The sequence below is a fragment of the Plecotus auritus genome (assembly GCF_963455305.1).
Source record: "Plecotus auritus genome assembly, chromosome: 5".
In the NCBI taxonomy this organism is placed as follows: Eukaryota; Metazoa; Chordata; class Mammalia; order Chiroptera; family Vespertilionidae; genus Plecotus; species Plecotus auritus.
The window spans coordinates 134,163,809-134,188,874 of record NC_137776.1 but is presented as its reverse complement, the minus strand read 5'-3'; the positions used below and the strand labels follow the sequence as shown (position 1 = coordinate 134,188,874).

The following is a 25,066-nucleotide window of genomic DNA, read 5'->3' as shown; positions in this document are numbered from 1 at the left end:
GGTCATTAGAAAAATGTTGCTCTACCTTTATGGTAATAATTAGCACCGGTCTCAACATTCAGGTTATGTAAAGTCCCAGTTATAAATATATTTTTTCTACTTTCATATGCTCTCTTCCTTCTGAAGACATTATTTTCACTTTTTAAAAAAGCCCACTGGTTAGGTAACGCGGCGATGGGCCTATTTCTGAAGAGAATTTATTCCTAGTAAGATCTTAATAGTTCTTTCTTGAGGTGTGTAGTTTCGCAGCCTTTGTTTTCCATGATCCTGCAACCCGTAGGCCAAAAGCGCACTAAACGGAGGGTGCACAAACAGAAAGTCCAGTTCTGAGGAGTGGCCCTCCGGGGGGCGACACCCGCACTCCTGTGGCCAGAGGTCCGGGGTGAGCCCCGCGGGCCAGGCAGGGCGACCCCAGCAGGACCGAGGCCTGTGGGCCTGGGGCCCACCGCCTCGGCTCAGCGGCGGGAAACCGCCGGAAGTGGTTTCCGAGCTGAGGTAGCTTTCGGGCCTGGCGGCAAACGAGTTGGCGAAGCAGAAGGGTCCCCAGAGCAGCCAACCCCGCCAGGCCGCGTGGCGGGCGGCGCCCCAGTGAGCTCAATTGAACGGGTTCATTTCCTTATGTGCTTTCTCAGAAATGTAGGCCGCGGCCGCCCGCTGCTTATACAAGTGCACGCCAGTTTCTTATTTTTGGTGTTTTTCTTAAACCACAGAACCGTACCCGCTACAACTGAGGAGTCGCTCGCCCCCAGTGTGCCGAAACAAGGACCAAAACTGCAACCATCGCGGAGGCCCTCGTAACCGCTCAAAATCCCAAGACTTGAGGGCGTGCCCAGAACCTAGGTGCAAGCAAAGGAGCAAGTAACGGCTCTGGGCAACCCCGCCTCTCCGCCCCGCCTTTCCGCCCCCGCCCATTTAGTTCCCTCGCCACTTCCCCGGGCGCTTCCTCTTTAAGGCGGAGCCCGCTGTGGATCTCGCGAGATCCGGGTTGGCGCCGTGACCTCCATGTGGGAGCTAAAGCTCTATAAGTAAACACTCCGCGCGGCGCAGACGAGGTTTCTTCCTATTTGTGAGGCGCGGCTCTAGCAGCGGCACCTCAGTGTAGTTCCGGTTCCCTTTCGTTCTCAGCTCCGCTCGGTGGGTGCGCGATCTAAGATCGCGGCCGCCTATCGGGCCCGGCGTCTGGTCGGTGTTCCTCGCTCGTGCGCGCGCTCGCCCGCGGAAAGCCAGAGCCACCGGGAAGCGGCGCAAGCCAGGCGGGGCGCGGCGCCCTAAGCGCAGGGGGAGACAAAGCGGAGCCAGTCCCCTTTCCTGGCGCCAAGATGTGGATCCAGGTCCGCACCATCGACGGCTCCCAGACGCGCACTATCGAGGACGTGTCTCGCAAAGCCACAATTGAGGAGCTGCGCGAGCGGGTTTGGGCACTGTTCGACGTGCGGCCCGAATGCCAGCGCCTCTTTTTCCGGGGCAAGCAGGTGAGGCGCGCCCACCGCAGCCCTCGAGAAGCCCGAGGCGAGGGCAGCGGGGCGCCTCCAGGATGCGTGGACTGGGCGGGTCGAAGGGCTTGGTGCGCCACGCGCGCAGAGCACACCTGGCTCCACTTGGAGTGGGCAGCCCGCGAGCGTCAAAGTGCGGGCCTGGGCCCGCTAAGGGTGTGCAGCCGGGTCCCCGCCAGCCCCGAGTGCAGGTGCGCTCGGCGGAGTCGGAAGCGAGGGCGCCTAGAGCCCTGAGACCTCGCTGCCCTTTCTAGTGGGGCAGCAGCCGCAGGCACAGCCGCCCAGAGCGCGTGGGTTCCTGCACTTCCCGCGCTCAAGGAGGTCAGGGGCCCCTGGAGGGCGGGGAGAGCAGCGGGCCGTGGCGGCCATGCCACAGTGCAGGTGGGGAGGGCCGGCGGCTCGGGCTCCTGGTGGCGCTGAGCCGGCTAACGGCTTTTCCGCGCTCCGGTTCCCAAGTAAGAGGGGGAAACTTACATACTGGGCACAAGAACCCTAGCTCTGCCTCCTCGGTGTGGAAGGGATTTGTAAACACTGAAGATTTGCAAGGTTTCCAGAACTTTGTATCCCCTTTCCTCACCTTCTAGAGTTGCAATCTATCTCTCATGGGGAAGATTAGAGACCTGGGCTGAAGGAGCTATTGATGGAACCCAGGACCGGGATTCCACTGCCCAGTATAGGCCCAAAAGGTTATTCCCAGAAAGGAGGGGAATATGAGAGACTGTTTTGCTCTTCTTGTCACCTTCTAAATAGTCTCCTCACCTGTTTTTAACAGGGCAACTGGAGCACAGCCAGCGGTACATATTTAAAGGCTGAAAGTGTTCTTGGCGGTGAAAGTATCTGTGGTCGTCTCTGGTAGTTTGTATGTTATGGCCATGCACTGGCCCATTGAAGATTTTTCCTGTTCCACAAGTCTCTCTTGGTCTATACCAGAGACCCAGAGACATCCTATTTTTCTTGTTTTTTTATTTTTTATGTTAACCCACTGAAAAAGTTGGCATTCACCCGTGGATAGACCACAGTTTGGCTCTGATCCTGTGGTTTGAAATAAATGTAGCTATCTTGGATTTGGTGGTAGCCGTTTTCCTACAACCACAAAAGGATTTGAAAGGAATCTTTTTCTACCCTTGATATGCTTACCCTTCTAAATCTGCCCAGAAATTTCAGAGTAACAAGATTACACTCTGAGAGAAGAGTGAGCCATGAGATTATTTTAATTTGTTTTTAAATGTTATAGCTTCTTTGCTCTGTTCTTGCAGCCAGTTTATATTGATCCTTTACTGTTTGACTTGTAATAAAAACGGGTGTTCAATTTAGTTCTAAACTTCGCTTTTGAAATAATTGTATAAAACACTATGTAGATTTATATTGCTGTGCTGCCAGTGGCTGGTACCTTTTAATATTTTGGTCAAAGGTGAAAAGCATGTAATCAAGTCTTGTGAATTGTACTAGGGACAATAGTACATGAATGTCTGGGATGCTTTGGTGACTTCAGCACCAGTGATGGAAATGAAGCATGAGATTGTACTCCTGGGCAAAACCCCCAAGTCAAACATGCTAAAAGAAAGTATGTACCTATGTTGCCTTGAGAAAAGGTAGGGGTTGGGTTAAATTCAGTTTTAACACAATAGATTTCCAGTATACCAGGAAGCTGGTTCCAGGTTCAGGGAACTGTTTGGGATAATAACCTTTTGTGCTTCTTTCCCCAGGATAGTTGATAAAGTAATTTTGATTTTTTTTTTTTCAGCTCAATGATAAACCAATAAGGATAAGGAATGGACCTTTGATGTTCATTGAGTAGGAGACAGAGAAGGAAGACAGCTGTGTTTGCTTCCTTATGAGCTTAACAGGGGTCCTCAAACTACCGGCCCGCGGGCCACATGCGGCCCGCGGAGGACATTTATCCCGCCCGCCAGGTGCCGCTGCCTGTCCTGCTTAGCAGCCGGCTGGTCCCGGGCCCGCAGTACACATAGGAATTTGTTAATAGTTTTTTTTTTTTAAACTATAGTCCGGCCCTCCAACGGTCTGAGGGACAGTGAACTGGCCCCCTGTTTAAAAAGTTTGAGGACCCCTGGCTTAAAAGTTGTCATGGCAGTGATTATTATCTCCATCTTCCCTCTTTGGAGTGCATAGATAGGGTAGTATGTCTGTAGCAGGCAACTACTGGATTGGTGTCACAGGACTGCCCTTATCTTGTAAAATGCCTTCATACTTATTAGAAAGAGGCACCCCTTTTTCAAGAGGCTTTACTGCCACATAGTGAAAAATGTTAAAAACAATTTTACACTGTCTGTGATGTAAATGGTACCTTTTCCCCTTTGTTTTTTTTTTACTTTTTGGTGTGTATCAGAATCACTTGTGGATATTTTATTATAGATGTTCAGCTCACACCAGAATTGCAAGTAGTTGAGTTTTACAAGATCCCACAGGAGAGTCTGATGAACACCAGAGTTTGAAAATGAAAGTTGAAGGAGAGTCAATCTCCTATTAGTTTCTTACTATTCAAAGTATGGTCCTTGGGTCAGCAGGGCTAGCAGCATTAACTTCACCTTGGGAGCCTCACACCAGACCTACTGAAGTAGAATCTGTCTTAACAAGGACCCTAGGTCCGTGGCCGGCAAACTGCGGCTCGCGAGCCACATGCGGCTCTTTGGCCCCTTGAGTGTGGCTCTTCCACAAAATACCACGGCCTGGGTGAGTCTATTTTGAAGAAGTGGCGTTAGAAGAAGTTTAAGTTTAAAAAACTTGGCTCTGAAAAGAAATTTCAGTCGTTGTACTGTTGATATTTGGCTCTGTTGACTAATGAGTTTGCCGACCACTGCCCTAGGTGATCGGTATGCAAATTAAAATTGAGATGTTATGTAATTGACTCCACTTTTGAGGGTCAAAATGGAGAATTAGCAATTCAGGGTTAAGTTCTGGTTAAAGTAGGGTAAACGCATTTGGGATTCTCTTATGAGGGGTGGGGGTTGAGTTTGAAGCACCCTGGGGATTGGTGAGTTTTGTTGTTGTTGTTTTAAAGAAGTTGCGCCCTAGCTAGTTTGGCTCAGTGGATAGAGTGCTGCACTGTGGACTGCAAGGTCCCAGGTTTGATTCCGGTCAAGGGCACATGCTTGGGTTGCAGGCTCTATCCCCAGTAGGGGGCGTGTAGGAGGCAGCTGACCAATGATATTCTCTCATCATTGATGTTTCTATCTCTCCCTCTCCCTCTCTGAAATCAATAAAAATATATATATATATATTTTTTAATATATTTTATTGATTTTTTTACAGAGAGGAAGGGAGAGGGACAGAGAGTTAGAAACATCGATGAGAGAGAAACATCGATCAGCTGCCTCTTGCACACCCCCCACTGGGGATGTGCCCGCAACCAAGGTACATGCCCTTGACTGGAATCGAACCCGGGACCCTTCAGTCCACAGGCCGACGCTCTATCCACTGAGCCAAACCAGTCAGGGCTAAAAATATATTTTTTAAAAAAGAAGTTGCATTGGTGCATCTCTAAATCTTGTAAGAATTCAGAGCTTTTCCTACTTTGAAAAAATCCTCTCTCCTTTCATTCTTTCCCCTGTACCACTTAGAGGTAACCTTAGAGTAGATGATAGCTATGAGGTATGAACCAAAACTGAGTAGTAGTTGCCTTTTGCCCATGGACTCTTCCTTTTTACATAGACTACAAAGTAAAAATGTTTGCCTATTTCAAGGTTGTGTTTGTGTGTTATCTATTGTATATATTACTAGAGGCCTGATGCACGAAATTTGTGCAAGGGGTTGAACCTCGTGGCCCCAGCTGCCTCGACCGGCCCTTGCAGCCCCAGCTTCCTACTCAAAGGAAGGTCATGGGGAAGGACATCCGCTTCGGTCTAATTAGCATATTAGCTCTTTATTATGTAGGATAAGTGAAAGGTACATGAAAGTTGTTAAATTAAGGCCGTCCTGCCTGCTTATCATTAGCTTCTTGGGAATGACTTCCCCGCTGCCTTCTCAATCACTGCCACTTGGTGTTTGCTTCCTAGTTTTCCCTTGTATCACTGTTAACAATCCTTTGTTACCCAGAATGCAGTCTGGCAAAACAAAATTCTAGGACCATTCCTGCCTCTCTAGCATTATAAATGTTGGGCCTCCATCTTCTAGGAAGGCAGTTCTCAAACATTTTCTGCTATGAGACATTGATGGACTTACAGTTACGTGCCTGAAATTCATAGGTGTTTGTAATTTCTAGGTGACCCAACCCCCTTCCTACTCAGAGTATAATTTAAGTGACAGGTAACTATTAAATTTAGTACTTTTCCAGTAACAAATCATTCCAACGTTCTTTACAACTCTTCACAGTGGCTTAGCTATGTGGAATTTGATGTGAAATAGATAACTGTTTTAGGAAAACTAGAAAGATAGCTATGAATTAGGGAAGGGAGTGGATAATATGAGTCAAAGTGGCTCTCATAGTAAGCATGAGTAATTGGAAATATGGTTACATGTTAATGTTAGCTTAACTTCTATTATAGGACCTCATACCTTGAATAGGCTTAGTACTTCACTCTGACATTCACTCAGGCATTGCTTTTCCTTTCAAACCAGGTATCCTTTGAAGCAGCTTGTATTTTACTGACTTGGTAGAAACTACTAAAAGGGGTTGAGTATATAAGAATACCCTCACCCTAACTGGTTTGGCTCAGTGGATAGAGCGTCGGCCTGCAGACTGAAGGATCCCATGTTTGATTCCGGTCAAGGGCATGTACCTTGGTTGCAGGCACATTCCCAGTAGGGGGTATGCAGGAGGCAGCTGATCGATGTTTCGCTCTCATTGATGTTTCTAACTCTCCATTCCTCTCCCTCTCTGTAAAAAAATCAATAAAATAATAATAAGAAACGAATACCCTCAAGGTCCCTCTGACTCTTGTGCCTCAAATTTCAGTGGGAAAATGTTTATGGAAACACGTTGGATTTCCAGTTATATCACCTTAACAGCTCATCATTTTAGGGAATGCCCTACCAGTTAACTTGCACATTCCGTGCTATTGGAGAGGTGTTTTTGTTTTCTGTTTTAAACACTTCCATTTTTTTTATAATTGTCATAATATGCAACAGTTGTATGTTCAATCAAATTGTGTTTTTTTCAGCTGTTCCAGAATTACTGTTTTCTTTGGGGGGGAGGGAGGATCTTGGAGAAGTGTCAAAATGAAGGTGTGAATGCATGGTTTTTTCCTACCTTGGTGTTTTTAACCCAGGAGTTCAGGATTAGAGGGAGTTCTTGTTTGTCTTTTAATAAGGTAAGCAATATTAACTTTGCCATCCCTATAAGGGCATATCTGTTTACTGACTTTTGGAAGACTCCTTACACTTATTTGGAATAAGCATATTAACTAACGCGTGAGATAGTGTCTTAATTTAATTTCCCCACTGGGAATTTTATGAATTTCTTGATCCCTTGTTCTACTTAAGAATTGTGAACACCTGTAATGTGCAGGATTGTGTGTTTCTGGACCACTTGAATTAAGATTTATCTAGTACATTACTAAGTTTATTATTCAAGGGCAGACTTTTGTTCTTTGGTTGACTTCTTAAACATGGTCTTATAGTGATGGAGTTGTAGATGGTGATAGGTAATTACATAAAAGAGGGGGAAATGAACAACAATTAAATTGTTGATGTGCCTAGGGAAATGATAGTTCTAATCTGAAGGAGTTTAGTTTTATTGTATCATAGTGAAATGGCCAGCAAATTTTACAAAGAAACAAATGGAGACTTAGTTTCCTAGGGCTTCCTTAACAAAGTACCAAAACCTAGGGGTGGTCTAAAACCACAGAAATTTTTGTGTCAGCGTTCTGGAGACTATCCCTTTGAAATCAAAGTGTCCTATCAGTAGGAACCTTCACTCTCAGCTCTAGGGAAGAATCTTCCTTGCTTCCTTTAGCTATTAGTGTTTGCTAGCAATCTTTGATGTTCTTTGGCTTGTAGTAAATGCATCACTCCAGTCACATGGTTGTTTCCTCCCTGTGTGCCTTTGCACCTTCCCTCTGTGTGTCTTTCTATCCCAAGTTTCAACTTTGTATTTACTTTTTTAAATCCTCACCAAGAGGATATGTTTTTATTGATTTGAGAGAGAGAGGAAGACAGACACACATCAATGTGAGAGAGAAACATTAATGTGAGAAACATCGATCGGTTGCCTCCTGAACATGCCCCGAGCAGAGATCAAATTAAAACATGGGTATATGTCCTGACCTAGGAATGGAACCCACCACCTTTTGATGTATGGGATGACGCTCCAACCAACTGAGCCACACCAGCCAGGGCCAAATTTCAACTTTTTATAAGAATACCAATCACAATGGATTAGGACCCACCTATATGACCTAGTTTTAACTTGATTACTTCTGTAAAGACCGTGTTGCCAAGTGTCACATTCTGAGATAGATGGTATTAGGATATCAAATATTTGGATTGACACAATTCAGTGTATTATAGAGACCTTGCCAAAATATGGGTAAGTTGCAGGATAATTTATTCAACCTGGAAGACTTTTCATGATGTAACTTACAAGCTTGAGGAATGGATGGGCCCTGGCCAGTGTGACTTAGTCGGAGTGTCATCCCCTATGCTAAAAGTTTCCGTTCCCTGTCAGAGTACACACCCAAGTGGTGGTGGTCCATTTGTGTGCATGTGGGACATAACCAATCAGTTTTTCTCTCAAAGAAAGAAAGAAATGGATGAAATTAGAGAACTTTAGGCAAGTGGAATAAATAGCATGAGCATGTAATTATTCCTGCTTGAATTGTTTTTTTCTGCTTGATTTAAAAAGAAATTTAATGACAATCTTCAGAAAGTTGAAATGGTTAATGTCTTTATGAACACAAGATCATAAAAAAAGTCACTTTCATAAAACCTTTCTCTTGCAGTGTATTCAGGCACTGTTCATTGAAATAAAATTTGGTGAGAAATCTAGATTTTTTTTTCTTCTTAGGTGATGGGGTCATAACAGCAATGATGTGTTGTTTTTTATTTCAGTGGCTATCAGTGTACCCCATAGCTAATATGGAATGATTCTTATTTTATTGAAGTCCTGAGAAGATACTGACATCAGAGGCCATAAAGTAATAGGAATAGTTTCAGGATCTCTAAATTGCAATGCTATGCATTTTATTTTAATAATTTGGCTAGGACCTTTGGGTACCTAAAGATACAGAAAAATCAAGTTTTGAGAGAAGCATTTTAATCTGTTTCTATCTTTTGTTTCTAGTTGGAAGATGGATATACTTTATTTGACTATGATGTTGGACTGAATGATATAATTCAGCTACTAGCTCGCCCAGACTCTGATCTTCCTAGCACATCTAAGCAGAGTGATGTGCAGGCCAAACCCTGTTCTGATAATCCACCTAAAGTGAAGAAAGCATCAAGAGTGAGATCTTCCAGTCAGCCACCTACATCAGCTCGTGATTTTCTTATTGATCCTGACATTGGACTGTATAAGGTATGTTGTATTCAGAATTCTTGTTAGTTGTGCCCTGGCCAGTGTGACTCAGAGGTTGCCCGTTTGATTCCAGGTCGGGGCATATGCCTAGATTTCAGGCTCAATTCCCATGCGGGGGTGTTGGAGGCAGCAGATCGAAGTTTTACTCTCACATTGATGTTTCTCTAAAAATCAATTTTAAAAACTTTTTAGCCTGACCAGCATGGCTCAGTGGTTGAGTGTTGACCTATGAATTAGGAGGTCATGGTTGGATTCCTGGTCAGGGCACATGCCCAGTTTGCTGGGTCGATCTCCAATGTGGGGCATGCAGGAGGCAGCCAATCAATTATTCTCTCTCATCATTGATGTTTCTATCTCTTTCTCCCTCTCCCTTCCTCTCTTGAAATCAATAAAAAGTGTGGGGTTTTTAAAAAAAAATTTTAATAAAATAAGATAAAAATGTTTTAAACATTCTTGTTAGTCTGTTCTCTTCAGGATGTTGTGAATAAGTACATCGATTGCCATTGGAAAGTAAAGCTTGGGCTGTTAATACTTTTTAAAGTCTTTTTAAAATGTACAATATATAGGTAGAATTTAAAGCATAATAAAGCAAATACCTGTGTAATTCCACCAAATTTAAGAAGTAGAATGATGCCAGTTCCTTTATAAAGCCTCTTATATGCCCCTACCAACAACACATTTCCCTCTCAAAACAAGGTAAACTACTTATTCTGACTTTTATGATCATTTTTTTGTTTTTCTATAGTGTTGTTAATGTATATATCTCTAAACAAAATGTTTTCTTTTGCCTGTATTTGGATTTTATATAATGGAATTCTACTTTTTCTCAACTTTGAGAGATTCTGCATAAAGCTTTATTTATTCACTTAAATATTTTTATTGATTTCAGAGAAGGGAGAGAGAGATAGAAATATCAATGATGAGAGAGAGAATCAATCATTGATCCACTGCCTCCTGCACGCCCCCCCACTGGGGATGGAGCCCACAACCCGGGCATGTGCCCTTGACCAGAAATGAAACTGGGACCCTTCAGTCTGCAGGCTGACGCTCTATCCACTGAGCCAAACCAGCTAGGGCTAAAGCTTTATTTTTCACTTTTATATTATTTCATTTTATTAATATGTCACAATATATGTATCTATTTTATGATTATTAGCTATTTAAACTGTTTCCACTTTCAGTTGTTTTAAACAGTTCTGCTGTGAACCTTCTATTTGTATCTTGGTGTGAGTGCTCAAGAATTTCTCTAGGAATTTTTATCTAGAAATAGAAGGTGCTGGTTGTTCACTCACAGGATACTGCCAAACTGCTCTTTGCTATATTCCATTGGTCTGTTGGCCTATCCCTGTGCCCATGCTGTTCTAAGTACCATAATGTTGTTTCGATATCTTCCTTTTCTCCATCTCCAAATTTAATTTCTTTTCAAAGGTGTCTTGGTTTTTGGCTTTTAACACTTGCATGTAAAAATTTTAGAATTAGCTTGTCAAAACTACAGAAAAATCTGGAGGGATTTTGATGGGGATTGTATATAGATCAGCTTAGAATTGACATCTTTTCAATATTTAGTCCTTCTTTCATGAACATGATAGATGTCTCCATTAATCTAGATCATTGACATCTTAGTTTTCTCTTTACATATCTTGTTTTGATTTCTAGTAGCTTTCTTCTTGATGCTATTATAAATGGTTATCTTTTAAAATTGTGATTTGTTTGTTGATGTATAGAAATGCAATTTATTTATTGACCTTTGCGATTAGCAACTTTTTAAAATTCTAATAAGTTTTGTAGAAATAATTCAATGACAGTTTTGTTTTATCCTTTCCTATCCTTATAGCTCCTTTCTTAATTCTTTTATTTTAATTGATTTTTTACAGAGAGGAAGGGAGAGGGATAGAGAGTTAGAAACATCGATGAGAGAGAAACATCAATCAACTGCCTCCTGCACACCTCCTACTGGGGTTGTGCCTGCAACCAAGGTACATGCCCTTGACCCGAACTGAACCTGGGACCTTTCAGTCTGCAGGCCGATGCTCTACCCACTGAGCCAAACTGGTTAGGCTCCTTTCTTAATTTTTTTTTAAAATACATTTTATTGATTTTTTACAGAGAGGAATAGAGAGTTATAAACATTGATGAGAGAAAAACACTGATCAGCTGCCTCCTGCACACCTCCCACTGGGGATGTGCCCGCAACCAAGGTACATGCCCTTGACTGGAATTGAACCTGGGACCCTTCAGTCTGCAGGCCAGCACTCTATCCACTGAGCCAAACCAGTTAGGGCTCCTTTCTTAATTCTTAACAGTTGAGATAAATTGGGACTGAGACTCATTTATTATTTATTTATTTGTTTGTTTGTTTGTTTGTTTGTTTATTTCAGAGCATTTTCTAAGGTTAAAAATTAAAATTTGGGCCCTAGCTGGTTTGGCTCAGTGGATAGAGCATCGGCCTGCGGACTGAAGGGTCCCGGGTTCGATTCCAGGAGGGGGCGTGCAGGAGTCAGCCAATCAATGATTCTCTCTCACCATTGATATTTCTATATCTCTCCCTCTCCCTTCCTCTCTGAAATCAGTAAAGTTATATATTTTTAAAAAATTTAAATTAAAAATTGGTAGATGCAGTGAATTATCTAAAAGTACCTGGCCAGGGTGGCTACATTTATGAATTGCTTTAAACATATAAAGAATAGATACTTACAATATTACCTAAATTGACCCACAACATAAAGAAATGGGAGTCTTGCCCTAACGGGTTTGGCTCAGTGGATAGAGCATCGGCCTGCAGACTGAAAGGTCCTTTCATTAACATGAAAGGTCCCAGGTTTGATTCCGGTCAAGGGCATGTACCTTGGTTGCTGGCACATCCCCAGTAGGAGGTGTGCAGGAGGTAGCTGATCGATGTTTCTCTCCCATTGATGTTTCTAACGTTCTATCCCTCTCCCTTCCTCACTGTAAAAAAATCAATAAAACATATATATGTGTGTGTGTGTGTGTGTGTGTGTGTGTGTATAAAAACTGGACAAGAAATTCTTTAAAAAAAAAAGAAATGGGAGGGTTTTGCTTTTATAAAAAAGAAATAGTAATAACTTCCTTTTTTTAAATCCTCACCTGAGGATATTTTTTCCATTGTTTTTTTGTTTTTGTTTTTAAGAGAGAGTGGAGGGTAAGGAGGAGGAGGGGGGCAGAGAGAGAGAGAGAGAAAGAGAAACATCAATGTGAGAGAGTCATCGAGTGGTTGCCTCACACAGGAGCTCTGATCAGGGCCCCAGGTTCAAACCTGCAACCCTACAACTGAGATATTGAACCAATGACCCTTTGGTCCCAGGGCTGAAGTTCTAACCACAGAACCATACCAGCCAGGGCAAAACATGACAAAAAGCATACCTATATTACTAACATATTCATATAAAGCCTAAGTTATATTTAGCAAATAAAACTGTGACTATATATTAAAAGAACATAGTACCTTGATCATGTATACTTTGTCATGAAATGGAATAGTTTATTATTAGAAAGTGTTTGGGTTTTTTAAAAATATGTTTTTATTGATTTCTGAGAGGAAGGGAGAGGGGGAGAGAGATAGATACATTAATTCTTCTAGTGGTATTAGTCTTTCTGTGTTATCATTTACCTCCATTAAAATTAAAGTCCATTGGTACACTTGAGACACTATTCCCAACCCTCACATATTTCTCTTTGTCATCTTGTCTGCTTTTTCATTGCTCTCTTCTGGCTATAATTACTTTTTAGTTTTCAGTTTTTTTAATAGACTTTACATTTTATTTTTAAATTTTTATTTATTTCAGAGATAGAAAGGAAAGGGAAGGGAAACATCAATTTGTTGTTTCACTTATTTAGTTTTCATGGATTGATTCTTGTATGTGCCCTGACCATTTATCAAACCCACAAGTTTGGCACATAGGGACAACGTTCTAACCAACGCAGCTATCTGGCCAGGGCAAGAGACTTAACATTTTAGAACGATTCTAGGTTCACAGCAAAATGTAGTGGGAAATACAGAGATTTCTCATATACCCCCTGCCAAAACACATGCATAGCCTTCCTCATTACCAACATCCCCTACCTGAGTGGTACATTTGCTAGAATTGATGTACCTACGTTGACACACCATCACCCACAGTCCATAGTTTGCATTAGGGTTGACTTCTTGGTGGTGTACATGCGGTAGCTTTGGACTTTTTCAGTTCTTGATTTCAAATGGATTACTAAGAAAGTTATGATTAACATGAAAACAGAGGATACTGCCAAGAAAACTTAAGTATTCTCTTCTGAACTGTCTTCAAAAGATAGGTTTTACAAAAGAGTTTTAACCTTTTTCTTATAGGCATTTTTACCCAAATGTAATGTTCAGAAACTACTTCTGAACTTAAAAGCATTTTTTCCATACAGTTTATATGCATATCATGAGTGGGTAATTATACTTAACTAGTGGCCCGGTGCACGAAATTTGTGCACATTAAAAGGGAATTAGAGGAAATATTTTACTACTAGAGGCCCGATGCACAAAATTTGTGCATGGGTAGGGTCCCTAGGCCTGATTGGCGATCAGGGCCGATCTGTGGGGTGACCAGCGGGGCAATCAGGGGGCCCTCCACTGGCACCTGCCTTGGCCAGCCTGATGCCACCCACTTGCTGGCCCTGTCCCCCACCGCCGCGGCTGGTCGCCTCCCTTGGTGGGGCGATTGGGGGGCCCCACTGGCACCCACCTTGGCTGGCCTGGGGCCTGCAGGCTGGGGGCAGCTCCTTTGTTGAGCATCTCCCTGATGGTCAGTGTGTATCATAGTGACCAGTCGTTGCACCAGTCGTTCCGCCCTTTGGTTGATTTGCATGTTAGGCTTTTATTATATAGGATTGCTATTTGCCCTGTACATGAAAATCTTCCTCCTGTCAGAGTCTGGGGCATGCTGCGGGACCCAGAGTCAAGTTCCCGCCCATCTGCGTGCCTCGAAATTGCACGAGACCCAGACCCAGCCAGCCCCACCCTCATTGGGTGAGATCCAGACCCTACCCCTGTCAAGCCCTGCTGGGTGGGGGGCGCAGCCTCAGGGCCCCTGTCAAGCCCCGCCAGGGCGGGATGCATGGCCTGAGGTCCCCGTCAAGCCCCACCAGACGGGGGGGGGGGGGGCGGGCACGCCTTGAGGTCCCCCGTCAAGCCCTGCCAGACCAGGGGGTGGGGGGCTCAGCTTCAGGTCCCCTGCCCCGGCACCATGCAGCCTCAGGGCCCTGCTGATGGCTCATTAAGGAAACCCAGCCTCTGCTGTGAGCGCAGCGATCTTGTGTTATGGGAACCCAGCCTCCATTGTGCATGCCACCATCTTGTGATGGTGTGAGGGTCAATTCGCATATTACCTCTTTATTATATAGGATAGGAAAATTTGTAGTTCTTGTTTCTAGTTATAAATTTAGGGTTACTCAAAGAATGCCTTACCTTTATGAGCTATTAAGTTCTCTCTTATGTGTGATGTTTAAGCAATGACAGTATTTTTAGTTTGACATAGGTTTCTGTTAACTCTAATTGTGTTTCCAAATACTACGTTATCCAGACACTAGATCTGCATGCTAGTTTCTTATTTTTCATATGCAAATTATTTCATTTGTACCTCATACTGTTCCATAGTAAGGTTTATATTGCTAAGTGCATTTTTGCTGTGACTGTTTTTGTATCAAATATATGCTCCATTCTCTTCTAGAATAATAATTGTGTAATGTGATGTGAAACCTCTTACATTTTGATTTGCTCTGAAAGAGTAGTAGCTTCAGTTTATTCTCTCAAGTATTATAGACCTTAACATTGATTTTTTTTTTTTATCTATTTTTTGTTTTGCCTGTAAGAAATTGAATTATCCCTAGCCAGTTTGGCTAGGTGGATAGAGCCTCGGCCCTTGAACTGAAGGATCTCTGTTTTGATTCCCGTCAAGGGCACGTACCTTGAGATCCCCTGCGTGCTGGAGGCAACCAATTGATGTGTGTTTCTCTGTTTCTCCCCGTCCCTTCCACTCTCTCTAACAAATCAATGGAAAAATATCCTCAGGTAAAGATTAATCAAAAAGAAAGAAAGAAAGAAAGAAAGAAATTAAATTCTTTACACTTGTCAGTGGATATTATGGAAGAAAAAGACCTTGTGTTCATTTAATGAATGAGTTAATTTATGCAGTGTATATATACCATGCTCCATCCCTGATCTTTGTTATATCTAGCCTGGTTGGCCCTTAGGTCTTTTCCTTTTCTCCTAAACTCTTCATTCTTATGATACATTGAACCTTATGTTTGCTGCCATGTTACTAAATACAGTGTCTTTGATCAAATGTGGTACTTCTTCTGATAGTGATAGTTAATTTTTTGTTTTGTCTGTATTCTCTCTACCTTCTATATTAGCTGGGTGGTTTGAAACCTTTTTATATTTTTAATATCTTATTTCTTAGTTCATCAGTTAACCTTTGAAGTTCTTGTTTACCTATCTTGTCATCTCATGGCAAAAACATAAGCTTCAAGGTCAAGATGTTTTCAAATCCTAGCTTTACATTTCATTAGCTTTCAGTGGAGCAAGTTAACTTTGTTTCCTTATCTTGTAAAATGGGAAGTCTTAATTATAAAGGTTGTTAGAGTTAGACAAGCCTAAATAAAGAAGGCTTGAGTAATATCTGGCATATGGGTATTTAACTTTTAGTATATACTGCCCCCTTATTCCTTCCCCTGCTATCAGAATTCTTTTGGATACTTTAAGTGGTCAAGTTTAAAGGGATGTCTTTTGTGTTTTTGGCTCCTGAAAGGGTCTTGACCTTTAGACCAATTTCCTTAGATTTTTTTTAGGAGAGTTTTTTTATTTGTTTGTTTTTAATAACCAGCTTTCATATTGTAATTCTTAACTTCTGGTATACTGTTTTTCCTTTTATCACACTGCACAGTTTAATTCTGGATCACCCACTAGACTTGACTATATCTGTCTTGCATCATATAGCTCTGTTCATTTTATCTCTAGTTTTTGAGGTAATAATGCATTTGCTAGAGAGTTACTAACTGGTAGAACTTACCTATTTTGTATAGATGGGTTCACTAGATTCTTCCCTTTGTACATGTGCACAATTTCTTCATTTTTGAGTTTTATTTTCAGTTTAATACTTTACTGTTTTCTGGTTGGACTGACTGTGTAAGCTATCTTTAGGATTCTGAAGAAATTAATGGAGCAAATTAATAACACAATCATAACACTTTAAATTTTTGGCTTTTTGTTAGTAACATTCTTTTATTAAAAATTTTTTTTAATCCTCACCCGAGGATATGCTTATTGATTTAGAGAGAGGAGAAGGGAGGGGGGGGACATCAATAGGTTTCATCCCAACTGGGGATTGAACCCTCAACCATTTTGGTGTACAGATTGCTCCAACTAACTGAGCTACCCAGCTGGGGCTCATTAGTGACATTCTTATTGAATGACTTTCCAGAACACCCTTGAGTACTTCCATATTTTTAAAAGTCAAATATAGACATCAGAGTAGTCAAAGAAGACACCCATTTTATCACTCATTTCATTGGAGGAAAGTTAATTTTTATACTAGTAAATAACGGATTTAAACAAAATAAACCGTTGAACAAAATAGATCCAGAGACACAGAAGCATGGAACAGATTAAAATCTCAGAGGGAAGTCAGGGGTGGGTGGGTAGGTCGGAAAAGATCAACCACAAAGAACTTGTATGCATATAGGCATAACCCATGGACATAGATAATAGGGGGAGTGAAGGCCTGTGGCAGGGGTGAGGATAGGCTATAAGGGGTCAATGGGAGGAAAAAGGGGACATATGTAATACTTTCAATAATAAAATTTTTTTAGAAGGAAAGTTAATTTTTATACTAGTAAATAATGGATTTTTACAGTATAATACAAAAAGAATAGTTTTGATCTAATCTTTGAAATTACTTTAAGCATGGAGTAGCTACAAATATTCTTAACTGTGATAACTATAAAAATAACCTGAGTTATATTAAGGTTTTTAAAGCAGTAAATGAAATTACACTTCATTAATTAATTTTAAACTTTTTTAGGTAAATGAATTGGTGGATGTCAGAGATGTTACCTTTGGTTCCTGGTTTGAAGCACGTATACATAGTGTTACTAGAGCTTCTGATGAATATTCACGTGGCAAAACTCCCCTGAAGAATGGCAGTTCTTGTAAAAGGACTAATGGAAATATAAATCATCATTCCAAAGAGAGCACAAATAAATTGGACAATGTACCCTCTACGTCTAATTCAGACTCTGTTGCTGCTGATGAAGATGTTATTTATCATATCGAGTATGATGAGTAAGTGCTCATGCTATTGAGGACTTCATTAATGTTGTGTTTATAGAAACAAAGCCTTCCATTTTAAGATTGTTTTCAAATAATAGTCTTTTTGAAGAAATCATTTAGGGCTCTGTTCAGTCTATTACTGTTTGTTTGTTTAATGTTTATAATAAGGGCTTCTTAACACTCAGTTATCTCTGGCTCCTAAGTGGTTTGTTGTTTTTGGTAGCCTAATACCTGGCTTAATTTAGTATGTTTCTTCCTCTATAAGGTTTTTTTGATATATATTTTAATAATATTTTAGATAGTATATAATAACATAATGTAATAGCTGTTAGAATGAGATTGAAATATATATGTATTTTAAAATATATTTTTGTTGATTTCAGAGAGGAAAGGAGAGGGAGAGAGAGATAGAAACATCAATGATGAGAGAGAATCACTGATTGGCTGTCTCCTGCACGCCCCCACTGGGGATCGAACCTGCAACCTAGACATATGCCCTTGACTGGAATTGAACCCAGGACCCTTCAATCCGCAGGCCAACGCTCTATCCACTGAGCCAAACCAGCTAGGGCTTGATATATATTTTTTTAAAACAGCTTACTATTGAGATAATGCACATACAATTTAACCGTTTAAAGAATGCAATTCGTTGGTTTTAAGTGTATTCACAAGATTGTGCATTGCCACAAACTAATTTTGGAATGTATTTATCACCTCCACCTTCCCAAACCCCATACCCAGCAGTAACTCCCCAACACAATGTTTTTAAATGTTTATATGAAGACATATTAAGACCTTAACTTTTCTAACACTAAATTATTTTTGTTACTTATTTTCAAAATCCTACTATAAAAGTTACTGTTGTGAAGGATTTAATATTTATTCAACACACTAAATGAACTTACATAACATGTATGCCTAATATTATGCTACCAAATCCTTATCGAGTGTAAGTGTTCAAGATCCTAAAGTGGTTGTGATTTTTCCTACCACAAAATCTTTTAAAAGAATTAGGTGTTGACACAGATTTTCAGGATGGGTTAAAAGGGATCCCTTTAATCTTTACCTTCCTAATACTTCTGACATGGTTGTGTCTAACTTGAAAACATAGCTTATTTCAAATGAGCTATCATCCTGCTTTCTACCATAATAGGTGGTAATAGAACCAACAACCAGAATAATATTAAGATCTGAGATTGGCCAAGACTGACAATATTGGTAAATCGAGGCTGGAATAATTTGTGTTCTTAGTACTCAGTCCCTGGATTCCTGAATGCCATAGCAAAGAGGCAAGAAACTATAGAAGTGGGGCCTTTAGCTATCTGTATATCTGCTGTCAACAAGTAGAGTTCTTGATTTGCTTTGAGTTTTAGTTCTTGAAGCATAGAAGAAACAACTAGGAAAACAACTATCTGGGACCTGATTCTGGTCAATAAATTATTGTTTGGCAAGAAGTATTGTACAGAATGGCACAACATAGAAATAGAGTAAGAAGCTTTAAACATTACATTATCAAATTTTTACAGTTTCAGGGTCTCTTAACTATGGAGTAAGACATTCCAAGGTATAGGCCTGAGTTTGGTATAATGTTAGTTCAAATCACAGTACCTTAATGTTTATTTGGCTTTTTTTTTTTTTTTTTTAATGAAAGAAATTTGTCTTGATTGAAATAAATGTTCAGCCTAGTTTTATCAAGCATTTGCTACTAAAGAGCGTTATGGGGGAAAGGAATTGATAGTGACAGTTTAAATATAGTAAATATGTTTTATTAAAGGCTGAAGATGATATGTAATACCTGATAAATATGAGTGTTCATCCTTATTTTAGTACATGTCTAGTTGTCTTGTTAATTTTTCCATTTCTCATTTAGACAAAAATATTAGAATTAAGACTATTTCTAAAAGAAATTATATTTCATTCAAGCTAAATGATGTGTGTGTAACTTTAAATGAGGGACCATTTCTCAATGTCTTTATCTCTACTAACTTTGCATAGAAAGCAATGTCCATAATGTGTTTATGGGGAATTTATCTATTATGGTGTATTGGTATATTCTCGGTTGGGGGAAAATACTCCATAATAGATGCATATTTGTTCTGAGCTTAGTCCTGGTTTTCCTATTAAATTAGGCTCTTAAATATAGTAGTCATTCTAGGATAAGCTTTCTGAATTTGACATATTGTTGAAGATCTCAAAATCTTCTCTGATACTTTCTTGCTTTAAGGATTCAACATGTACCTTTATTTGGTCTTACAGTCCAGTTAAAAAAGGTGAATTTGAGAATACTACTCTTGTTAATGACTTGCTTTCTTTAATTGCTTTATTGAATTTAGAGATCTTGATATGTAAATTTTAGCTTATTTCTGTAAAGAGAAGTAAACGAGAAAACATCTAATAGTCTGACAAGGAAGTATATATTTAAAGAAGAAAAATGCTTGTGAAAGTTTTTATTTATCATATCTTAAGTATGAATAATTATTGTCTGTAGCTAAGCAGAGCTGACATCTTTAAACATCAGAACAAGAGTCCCAAAAAAATGTGAGCAATGTCAAAATGATTTCTAGGTTTTGGTGGGGGGAAAATCAAGACCAAGCCAAAGTGTCCTGTTGATCTTCAGTATGAGGACCTAGAAGGAGAGGTTTAGTTCCAGAACCCTGGTGCAGTGACCAGTCTGCCCCATTGCTTCTTGGTTGCTACTAACATATTTACCCCAAACTGAGAATATTCCTCTAACTTTCTATGACTTGCAGAATTCTGAAAGGATGATAATCAAAAGGAGGACGGAAGAAGTTAGACAGGTCTGTGACCTTACCCATTGCTCTTCTGTTGTTTTATAAAGATCACATAGTACTTAGAAAAATGACTTTACAGATACAAGTTGATTTTTACCTTTTCAAATATGTACATTATCGCTTTACATTGGTCTTTCTCAAAAAGATGGTCATCAACACTGCAGATTCACCCAGGTAAGTTATTTAAAGTGCAGATTGCTGAGGGACACCAAACATCCCCACTCCCTGCATTGGGTGGTCTGAGGTAGGTTCCTGGAACCTGCTTTTCAAACAGGTACCTCAGGGGCCTGTTAAATACACAGAGCAGTGGTTCTCTTACAGGCAGTTCAGGCATTTGAATTTGGTTTTAATTCTAGGTCTTTGGTTTATTGGTAATTTTTTGGTTTAGGTTGAACTCTTTCAGCTTTAATTTTCTCATCTGTAAATATGTGACTTAGGTTCATTATTTCCTAATAACCTTGAAAAGTACCCAGTAATAATAGTTTTCATTTATTTCTTTCTTTGATTTTCATTTATTTATTAATAAAGCCAGGATATTTTGGTAAGTATTTTTAAATAATATGGATTTATCTTTGGCATGGGTATCTTTTAACCTAATTATGTTGTTTCCATTATTATTACTATAGTTACCAACATCATTAGTGTTCTACAAATGAGATTTATTTTTATGTAATATATAAAGTGTTACTGTAAGCAGTTTTAAGTAAGTTACTCTTAATTATCTGTAAGATTTACATTTAAGGCATGAAATTTAGTAATGTTATCTATTAGAATGAGAAATGCTTTCTTTTGCATGTGGTATGACATTAAAGATTTGCTAAACTAGAACATGCCTCCAGATGAATGGTGTCCTTATAGCATATTAACATCAGAAAACCATGTTTTAAGAGAAAATTTCAGTTATACTACTTTGCTTAGTACAGTTTGAGTTTTCTAAAATTATTTGTTGCCTTAAAGTCACCTAAGGAAATGTAGTTTTACCATTTTATAATAAACCTATTTTTTAAATAGTGCGTAATCAGTTGCCCTAAAACATAATTCCCCAGACTTCACTCAATGATTATTTTATCAATTTATTTTATACCTATATTAGAATAATGCCTTGACTTCAGACTCTGAGAACAAGAGGTCATGTAGTACAAGAGAATAAAGAACCCTATTTTCTGCCGAAACCGGTTTGGCTCAGTGGATAGAGCGTCGGCCTGCGGACTGAAGGGTCCCGGGTTCGATTCCGGTCAGGGGCATGTGCCTTGGTTGCGGGCACATCTCCAGTGGGAGGCGTGCAGGAGGCAGCTGATCGATGTTTCTAGCTCTCTATCCCTCTCCCTTCCTCTCTGTGAAATATCAATAAAATATATTAAAAAAAAAAAAGAACCCTATTTTCTTTTTTTAAAAATATATTTTATTGATTTTTTACAGAGAGGAAGAGAGAGGGATAGAGAGTTAGAAACATCAATGAGAGAGAAACATCTATCTGCTGCCTCATGCACAACCCCACTGGGGATGTGCTCGCAACCAAAGTACATGCCCTTGACTAGAATCGAACCTGGGACCCTTCAGTTCGCAGGCCGATGCTCTATCCACTGAGCCAAACCGGTCAGGGCAAGAACCCTATTTTCATTCTTCCATAGGTATAGGGTTGGCCCTCAGCTCAGTGTAGGTAAAGTTGGCCTTGATACATTCCTGTCTCTGTGTTTCAGGCTTTTGGGATATCTTGAGCCCTGTTTTAGAAGTTGTTAAAGCTTTCAACACTTCCCAAAATGTTTCATACAGTCTCTTGTACAGTTATTCTCAGTGCAAATGCTGGAAGAAATCAGCTGCATAAACTAGTTTGAACTGGTTATCTTCAACCATATGTTAGAACTCATGGGGGTGATGGTAATGCTGTGTTGGGAACTGCCTATACTACTTAAAAAAGAAAAAAGACTTGATTACTACTGTAAGAAGCAGTTGAGCTAATTACAGGTTTTTCATTTTTAAGAATACCAAAACATAATATTTAAAAAGTCTCTTTGTTACTAGCTCTGCATAGAATTCTGTGTTTCCATAGATGTGGAACTGTCTAGATCAAGGCTTCTCAAGGAAGAATAGGAGACACAGCATAATCAAGGAGATCTTTTTGAAATACGGTAGTCATAGTTTATTATATTCTATGTAAGAGCTTTAGTTATATAAAAGCAGACTTTTCTGTGTATGAATTGTGTGTTTCCAAATATTTGTAGGCCATAGTATCCTGCAAATGCTAAAGTTTGAGCATACCTGCTCCTTAATGAAAACTTGCTGTTTTACAGTATAAATACTGTGATAGAAATATGCACACCCAGCATTTAGAGTACCCAGAGCTCAGAATACAGGTAGAAGAGATACTTCTGTATTCCTGAAGAATATGATACCAAAGATAGATAAGTAGGAAATAATGGGGTTACCTAAGGATGATTAGTATGACTGGAGTGTAGGAGGTATATGGTGAGTAGTAAATGAAACAGTGAAACTCAAGATGAATAAAAACTTCCAGTTACTAGTAAACAGTAAACTTGACAGATTAAGATGCGTGTTTGTCTCCATTCCTTAAACCATCCTAAAAGATAGTAAAAGAATAAATGAGTAAATCCCCAAGGACAACAAATAGGAATTTTGGAAGGTAAGCTAATGGATAAATGATACCTAACTTAGCAGGTCAAGAGAAAGCTGAAACCTAAGGATGTGAAGCCAACAACAAGCAAGTAAATTGGCATTGAAGAATCTTTGGGAGGCTCAGGCCTTGGATTCACCAGGTACCTTTGAGGTAGGCATACAAAATAAAGCTGAGAACAAGAGGATTGGTTAATTTATATGAAAGAGCATTTTAACCACTCTTCACCCCACTCAAGTTGAGGGGGAAAAACAAAAGGAAGATGTATTCAGGAAGTAGGATTCAATACAGGAAATGTTGAAAGGAGGTCCTACTATGACATCTGTGGAATAGGTCTAGTCCTATAGCAAGCTTCCAGAGTATGATAGGACAGGGTCTTTAAAATGTTCCCGAAAGATTAGTAGAGTATCAGAAATGTCTGAATGTATAGGAGTTTTACAACTGGCAGAATGGAAAAAAATTAATGATGGGTACACAGAAAACTAAGCAAGTTGGAACTAAAAAGAACAGTTAAGCATCAACAGAAAACAAAGCTGTGGAAGAAATGACATGTAAAGCACATTTCATTATTTAGTTGTGAGTAATATTTAGTCAACATGTAAAAACTTTTATTAAAAATATTAGAGGCCCGGTGCACGAAATTCGTGCACGAGGGAGGGGGGTGTCCCTCAGCCCAGCCTGCACCCTCTCCAATCTGGGACCCCTCGAGGGTTGTCCGACTGCCCATTTAAGCCTGATCCCAGTGGGATTGGGCCTAAACGGGCAGTCGGACATCCCTCTCATAATCCAGGACTTCTGGCTCCCAACTGCTCGCCTGCCTGCCTTCCTGATTGCCCCTAACTGCTTCTGCCTGCCAGCCTGATCACCCCCTAACCACTCCCCTGCCAGCCTGATTGATGCCTAACTGCTCCCCTGCCAGCCTGTTTGCCCCTAACTGCCCTCCCCTTCAGGCCTGGTCACCCCTAACTGCCCACCCCTGCAGGCCTGGTCCCCCCAACTGCTCTCCCCTACAGGCCTGGGTCCCTCCCAACTGCCTTTCCCTGCAGGCCTGGTCGCCCCCAACTTCCCTCCTCTGCCGGCTTGGTCACCCCTAACTGCCCTCCCCTGCAGGCTTGATGGCCCCCAACTGCCCTCCCTTGCAGGCCTGGTCCCTCCCAACTGCCCTTCCCTGCTGGCCTGATCGCCCACAACTGCCCTCCCTTGCAGGCCTGGTCCCTACCAACTGCCCTCCCTTGCTGGCCGTCTTGTGGCCATCTTGTGTTTACATGGGGGCAGGATCTTTGACCACATGGGGGCAACCATCTTGTGTGTTGGAATGATGGTCAATCTGCATATTACTCTTTTATTAGATAGGATAGAGGCCTGGCGCACGGGTGGGGGCCAGCTGGTTTGCCTAAAAACTTATTTCACTTCTGTGCCTCTTGTGTAAAATAGGGATAGAATAGCACCTACCTCTATCCTAAGAATTGTTAGCATATGTGAACACTTAGAGCAGGGTCTTGTGTTAGTAACTATGAGAAAGAGGAAGATGGAGGTAAATGAAGTGTACATGAGGGATGGGTAGAATAACAGTTGAAAGTCAAAAACAAAGTATAAGTGTGTTACTTAAAAATACAGAGGTAAATAAAAGAAATAGCTTAAGAATTGAAAATGGTTGCATCTGGAGAACAGGAATTGAGTGTATTGGCTGGGACAAAAGGCTGCCTGTCTTATTCTAAGCCTTGGGTGTTAACTCCGAATGGGGGAAACTGCAAAAAGTAGAAAGTGCCTTTTGTTTGGATTTTAACTTGAGCCTCAAAGCATTTTGTTTTTATTGTAGAATTTTTTATGCTTATGTAGAGGTTGAGAGAACAGTATAATGAACCCATCACTCAGTTTCAACCATTGTGAACTCCTGGCCATCTATATCCTAGCATTTCCAAGCACCGCTGGATTATTTTGAAGCAAGTCCTAAACCTTCATCATTTCAACCACACATGGCCTTATGTATGGCTTTGGTACCTATGGTGGGCGCACTACTCAAAACTCCCTTCTAGAAAGAACTTGCTGACCAGCTGCAAGGAATGAATGCCGTCAGCTCACAACTTTTAGCCACAGTGTTTGATCAAGGCCACACTCTTCTGGACATCCTCCAGCCAATAACTAAGCATGGCAGCAGTTCTAGGGCGTGGCAGTTTCTACCCAGTGTGAAACTGCTTGGTCAGTCTCTGGACCAAAGTTCACCATTGGGCCAGCCAAGAGTTTGTCAGGCATTCATGCTTTTCAAAGCCCAACCTCTTTCTTTCAGACCATCATGATAAGGGCTTTTGCTACCGAGTCCTGTTCTTGCTAATTTTCATAGGTTCATCTTTATTTTGACATCTTCTTAGA

The 25,066-nt window shown here is 40.7% G+C and overlaps 1 protein-coding gene across 1 annotated transcript in view; it reads left to right on the top strand.

Annotated features, from left to right (window-relative positions):
• The first annotated feature begins 975 nt into the window (after positions 1–975).
• UHRF2 (ubiquitin like with PHD and ring finger domains 2) overlaps positions 976–25,066 on the top strand; it is a 78,205-nt gene continuing 54,114 nt past the window's right edge. The window contains exons 1-3 of the mRNA XM_080669559.1: positions 976–1,472; positions 8,731–8,964; positions 17,025–17,284. Coding sequence (XP_080525685.1) covers positions 1,320–1,472; positions 8,731–8,964; positions 17,025–17,284 — 647 coding nt within the window. The 5' untranslated portion in view covers positions 976–1,319. The remainder of the gene's footprint in view (positions 1,473–8,730; positions 8,965–17,024; positions 17,285–25,066) is intronic.